Source organism: Myotis davidii, unplaced genomic scaffold (assembly GCF_000327345.1).
Source record: "Myotis davidii unplaced genomic scaffold, ASM32734v1 scaffold939, whole genome shotgun sequence".
In the NCBI taxonomy this organism is placed as follows: Eukaryota; Metazoa; Chordata; class Mammalia; order Chiroptera; family Vespertilionidae; genus Myotis; species Myotis davidii.
In genome coordinates, this window is record NW_006290535.1 from 219842 (window position 1) to 226756 (window position 6915).

At 36.7% G+C, this 6915-nt stretch overlaps 1 protein-coding gene across 1 annotated transcript in view; it reads left to right on the forward strand.

Annotated features, from left to right (window-relative positions):
* ZC3H8 (zinc finger CCCH-type containing 8) overlaps nucleotides 1-6915 on the forward strand; it is a 36604-nt gene that overhangs the window by 22443 nt on the left and 7246 nt on the right. Inside the window, exons 4-7 of the mRNA XM_006763581.2 lie at nucleotides 1923-2045; nucleotides 2410-2521; nucleotides 3791-3900; nucleotides 5222-5273. Coding sequence (XP_006763644.1) covers nucleotides 1923-2045; nucleotides 2410-2521; nucleotides 3791-3900; nucleotides 5222-5251 — 375 coding nt within the window. The 3' untranslated portion in view covers nucleotides 5252-5273. The remainder of the gene's footprint in view (nucleotides 1-1922; nucleotides 2046-2409; nucleotides 2522-3790; nucleotides 3901-5221; nucleotides 5274-6915) is intronic.

Genomic DNA, 6915 nt, shown 5'->3' on the forward strand with positions numbered 1-6915 from the left:
CATTGAACAAAATGAGGGTTATCAGTAGTGAAATCTCCGACAGCAGTGGGCTTCACGTTCTCACTTACACAGGAGCTGCCAGCATCCCCTTTAAGCCCTCATGCTGCACTGTTGCCACGCATATATGCACCTCAGTATTCCCTTCATTTGGTTTACATTGACTTGATTTTTGAGTGTTGTGCAGTCAGTGTATATGGAGTGACAGATGGGTAATGGGGAGAAAATACAATAATCATGAGCATATTTCAGAGGCCACAGAGTCTTACAAAGTTTCTCCTGTTGCAGTCCCTGGTCTACTGGGTCTAGACTCCCTCTGGGGAAAAAAAAAAAGCATTGGCCTTATCACCCACCTCTACCCTCCTCTTAGTTTGATTTTACTTTTAGAAGTTCTGTACATGTAATCAGTGTGGTTCAATAATTGACTCTGGACCTGGCCTTTCTGAGGGCTTCTAAATTGGTGGTAACCATTTTTATCAGGTTTGTCCAAAAGGACATGTGCTAAATTACTAGAAATACTGAATTGTATATTTATATACATTCTTGCTCCGCCCCCATATTTTACAAATGAGGAATCAGGCCCTGAGGTTTCAGGTGACTGTCATGGCCACCCAGGGCCAGGCCAGTGCTGGCACTTTGTGTTTTGACCCTCCCCCTGAGTATTTCCTTTTATTTGGTTTATATTGACTTAAAAGGTTATTCAGCCAAAGCTATTAGCTTTTCTATATGAGAAACAAATCTAAGTATATATGCTACAATTTAATAAGAGAACCAAAGATTTAAATTGACGTATTTATAAGACAATTAATTGATAGTGCTCAGTGGAAATTGACATTATTATGAAGCAGACATATAAACTTACAGCCAGCTCCCTTCTTTGTATTTCTCAAACTATTAAGAAATTTGATGTGCAGAAGCTAGAAGCTGTATTACAAGTTAACACACTAGCAGTGGTTTATGCTTCTAGAGAGCTAAAATGTATTATGAGATCCCCTTTTGTTTTTATGCCTTTATCACCATCTTTGAGGGGATAGTTCTAGTTCTGGTTACATTTGTTTTTTGTTATTTTTTTTTATCCTCACCTGAGGACATGCTTAGAGAGGAATGGAGAGAGAGAAATATCAACCAATTGGTTGCAATCCTTATGCTCCCTGACTGGCGATCAAACTCTCAACCCAGGTATGTGCCTTGATCTCACACCTTTTGGTGCACAGGTCAACACTTAACCAAATGATCCACTCAGGTTGGGCTACATTTGTTCATTTGGGCTGGTTGGTATACTTAGCTCACACCCAGAGAGCATCTCATTGAAATGAAACATTATTCTGCTTTTAGTTTTTATGATTTCCAGTTTTGTCTCCGTTGTTCTAAAGAGCCTTGTTCTTGCCTGGCTGATATGGCTCAGTGGTTGAGCATCGACCTATGAACCAGGAGCACAATGTTTGATTCCTTATCAGGGCACATGCCCAGGTTATGGGCTCGGTCCCAGTTAGGGGGCGTGCAGGAGGCAGCTGATCAATGATTATTTTTCATCATTGATGTTTCTATTTCTCCCTCTCCCTTCCTCTCTGAAATCAATAAAAAATATTTTAAAAAATAAAAATAAAGAGCCTTGCTCTTACATTTCTCTCTCTATCACAAGTAGTAGCACTTCTATTTTTTTTATTCATTTAAAAAAGTAAGGGCAAAGTACAATAAAATATTCAAATTGTATAAATACTAAAGTTCAATGATAGAATGCTGTTGAAACTGGCAAAACATTCACTTTTCAACTGGTGTACAAAAGTTCAGATCTTATATGTGAAGGTCAGTTTAGAAAAATCACTTTTTAATGTTTTGTATGTGTTTTAAAATAATTTGTGCAATGAAATAAAAGATTTCATTTTCCATTTCTCACATTTAGTTTTTTGTTTTTGTTTTCAAAGGATGATAAACCTAAAGAGAATCAGCAACACGTGCAAATGAGTCAGGGGTTCATCAACCAACATACAGTGGAGCGAAAGGGAAAGCAAGTTTGTAAATATTTCCTTGAAAGGAAATGTATTAAGGTACGAAAAATGTATAAGCAAAAACATACTAAAATGGAAGGTGTAGCAAAAATGTACTAAGATTGACTCCTATTTCCATTAAACACTCTAAAAGCATACCTATTTCCTCCTGGAAAATGTTCACTTAGAAAATTTTACTAAAATACTTTTTTAAGTTTAAGAAAGATAATTTTTTAAAAATGTTTTGTATTACAGATTTTTAGGCCTTAAAATTTTAAGTAGATAAATATGATAACTCTAAGAATTGAACCATATAGCTTCTAAGACTATTTTTTTCTGGAATTATTTGTTTATCTAAAGTTTAGTAGGAATTGTAATGAGTTAACTGTGAAAAATAATTTTTTCGTTTCTTCTTTTGGCCCAGGGAGACGAATGTAAATTTGATCATGATGCAGAGATAGAGAAGAAAAAGGAAATGTGTAAATTTTATGTACAAGGATATTGTACCAAAGCTGAAAACTGTCTGTATTTGCATAATATCCTTTATCACAAGATATAACTTTACTCTTCATAAGCACTTACGTGAACATTTAAAATATGTACAGTTTTGAATGGAACCAGTGTCTTAGCTATGGCAAAGACAAGCCATACTTTATTATCCAAGCCCAACTCACTATTGAAGTGATTCAGTTGTATATAGATTTTTTATTTCACGTAAGAAAAGAGGGATCCCTTAGAAAGTCTCTCACATGAAGTATAGTATGTTTGTGAGACCTGGTTAAGTCCAGAAAGACTTTGTCAGAATTTCTGCTCTGACATTCACTCATTGAATCTAACAGAGGCAGGACTGCATTACTTGGGAATGCTTGTTTTCTGTGTATTTTGTATTCTGTAGGGGTTAACTTTGCCTTGATTTGAAGCTAACCCTCACTAATTTCCCTGCCAGTCTGGTCGCCCTGTGCAGCCTGCTTGTTCAGTCGTTTGGTCATCCCTCACTAACTCCCCTGCCGGCCTGGTCGTAGGCAGCCATCTTGTGAAGGTGTGAGGGTCAATTTGCATATTACCTCTTTATTATATAGGATTTTAAAGAGAGAGGGAAGAAGAGAGTGAGAAAAGAGAGAAACATCGGTTTGTTGTTCCATTTATTTGTGCATTCACTGGCTGATGCTTGTATATGCTCTGGGGATCAGACACGTAACCTAGAGCATCAGACTGATGCTCTAACCCAGTGGTTCTCAACCTTGGCTGCACATTAGAATCACCTGGGAATCTTTTTAAAATCCTGATTTCTGGGCCTCATCCTCCAGAAATTCTGTTTCTTTGCTACTAATTTTGTGGCCCCACCCCATAACAAAGAAACAGAATTTCTGGAGGATGAGGCCAAGAAATCAGGATTTTCAAAAGATTCCCAGGTGATTCTAATGTGCAGCCAAGGTTGAGAACCACTGCTCTAACCAATTGAGCTAACGGGCTAGAAGCAGCTGTGGACAAACTACGGCCCACAGGCCGGATTCGGCCCATTTGGCTGTTCTTTCTGGCCCGCGGAGCCGAAAGAGTGGAGGGTTCTGTTGCTCTCCCCTCTGCTCCTTCACCAGCAGCAGTGTTAACATGTATTAGTTCACACAAACACTCCATCCATGCTTTTGTTCCGGCCCTCCGGTCCAGTTTAAGAACCCATTGTGGCCCTCGGGTCAAAAAGTTTGCCCACCCCTGGGCTAGAGCCACACCTCTTACTTATATATCAAAGTTATCACAAATTGTTTTAGTTGGATTAAGATTGTTCTCTTCCTTAACATTTGGGATACATGAATATCCTTGCAAGTTTTATCACACAGGAGCAAAATGTTATCAAGGCGAGGGCTGCAAGTTTTCCCATGCTCCTCTGACTGCTGAAACACAGGAACTTTTGGTTAAAGTAAGTACAAGTTTAGTCATCTTTTGTTGTTATTTTTTAAAGAATTTGTTTGAATTAAGGGTGAGAATTTGAAAAGCTATTGTTTTTGAAGGAACATGCCTCCTAGCTTAGCAAATAGCATATATTAAGACTGATAATCTAAGAATTTACTTCAGCTTAGAATATTATTATTCATTTTTATATTTTTCCTTGTAGCTTAAAGGAAAATTTACACCCATTGCTGGTATAAATTCAAGTATTCTTAGAACCTTGAATGCCGTTAGAAATGTTAATAGCTAAGCTAAAAAAGGAAACAGCAAATAGGAGAAAGGTATTCCTATTACACTCTTGGAAGGAAAGTTATTGATTGGTTGATAAATATTGTAGAGTCACATTACAGAATATTCTAGCTCTTTCAAACCTTTTCTTTAAATATTCTTTCAGTCTGTGAGAAAGGATAATTGAAAAGTAATAGTCATTTATATTCTATCATTTCCCATATGTTATTTGGAGCAAGTCTCAAAAATTAAATTGACATATAAGTGAAAATAAAAGAATATTTTAAAACTAAGCCATACCATATTGTGATAGTTGTTTTGAACACATGCAAATGTTAGAAACTCAAAAGTGCTTATCTATACTAATAATAGAGGAATATGCAAATTCTCTGGGATGCCATCACGTAACAACCAATCAGGACCGGGAGCAGGGATGGGGCTGCAGCAAAGAGCTCTCAGCATGCCTGTGCCTGGGGTCCAAAGGGCGCGGAGAGGAAGGGAGAGCAGATAGGCAGGGGAATCAGGCCAGGAGGGGAGAGCAGATAGGCAGTTAGGGGGATCAGGCCAGGTGGGGAGAGCAGTTAGGGGGATCAGGCTGGCAGGGGAGCAGTTAGGGGCATCAGGCAGGCAGGCAGGGGAATGGTTAGGAGCCAGTGGTTCTAGATCAGCCGTATGCAAACTATGGCCCGCGGGCCGGATCCGGCCCACTGTTCTAGATTGTGAGAGGAATCCTGGATTGGAGAGGGTGCAGGCCAGGCTGAGGGACCTCACCCTTCCCCCCCCTCCCCCCATGCATGAATTTCATGCACCAGGCCTCTAGTTTCTAGATATATTTAGGTTGTAAAATCTGAAGGGTTACTCTAGAATTAGAAGTCATACCAAATATTTATTTGTTTATTAGTATGAAATATGTATGGGAACATGGCATATAAAATTTGTTTTTCAGTTTCTCTTACAGTCAACATTAGATGATTACTAGGATGAATATTATTGGATCATGAGAAAAATTACGAGTATTATGATATATGTAATATGCATAAAATTATTGTTTTTTTTTATATTAGGTTTTAAACACTGAAAAGAAGTCATCATGAAAACCAAAAACATAAAAATAAGGTAAAATTAAGATTTAGTGCATTTTTTTTCCCTGAAACATCTCTAGAATTTGGCATGGAAACAGGACTTTTTCCATTTTCTTAAATAGAAGTAATTTTCTCTTTACTCCCCCCACTAAAAAAATGATAAAATATTTGGTACATATGCATAGATATATAGGGTGTCCCAAAAAATGTTTGCACACTTTGAAAAATTATAAAAGCAGTGTTTATTGAAATACATTTATTTTCAAAATGTAATAGAAATCAGCTGTTAAAGAGTATTACCCTGTACATTATGGGCCTCCATGGACCTGCTTCCTCCTCTGGGTTTGTCACTATCTTTTACATTTTTATTTTCCTCCTCTGTTTCTTTGTAAATTTACCAAAGGTACATAGTTCACTAAATAGTGTATTTAGTTGTGCTTGTGTTTGGGTTTTATTTAAATACTATCATCCTCTGTATTTATTGGTGACTTGCTGTTTTCACTCAACATTATCCTTCTAAGATTTATGTAAACGCATGCAGTTGTCATTCATTCACTTTTGCTCCTACATAGTAGTTTAATAATTGGGTATGTTATAGTTTATTTAGTTTTTCTATTGATGAACACTGAGGTTATTTTCAGTTTTTTAAATACACACTGTTACTACAAATAATCATGTTCATGTCTCCCGATATAAAAGTGTGTGAGTTATCCTGGGTGTATACTAAGGAATAGAATTGTTGCATCATCTTAATATTTAAGATGATACCAATCTTCTGTAAAGTGCTTGTAACAGTTTGTACTTCCACCAATTGTGTTAAATTGCTTTTGAGCCATTTGCCAACAATTTTTTTTTTTTACCAATTTAGTAGGTGGAAAAATCGTGTCCATAGCTTTATTTTATGTACTTATTTTTAATATATTTTTATTGATTTCAGAGAGGAAGGGAGAGAAAGATAGAAACATCAATGATGAGAGAGAATCATTGATTGGCTGTCTCCTGCACGCTCCCTCCTGGGGATTGAGCCTGACACCCAGGCATGTGTCCTTGATCAGAATTGAGTCCCGGCCCCTCAGTCTGCAGGCCAACGCTCTATCCACTGAGCTAAACTGGCTAGGGCCCATAGCTTTATTTTCATGAATGTCTTTGCTTATTGGGCTGATTGTCCTCTATAAATTGGTTTTCCATATTCCACGTATAATCCTTGGTGAGGTATGTGTGGCAGGTTTTTTTTCATTTTGTGGGCTGTCTTTTCACTTTTTTTGAGGTGTCTCAATGAGCAGAATTGCTTATTTTGGCAATTTTTTTCTTATGGTAGTTTTGGGTTTCATATCTTATTTAAGAAATCCTTCCCAGTCATGAAGCTATAAAATACTTCAATATTTTTTTAAGTTTCACTTTTTACCTTTATATTTTAACTAGTAGCCCGGTGCATGAAATTCGTGCACATTAAAAGGGAATTAATTAGTGGAAATATTTTAATATTGCTATTTGCCCTTTCTCTATAATAGAAGTGTGAGAGATGAAAGGAAATTAGTAAAATGTATATGAAAATAATAGATAAATTTATTAATAAATAATAACAAAAGGATATAACAACAGAGGCATGAAATAAAAACGACAAAATCATGATATGAAACCAACAAAAACATGATGTAAAAAATTTTTTTTTCCTT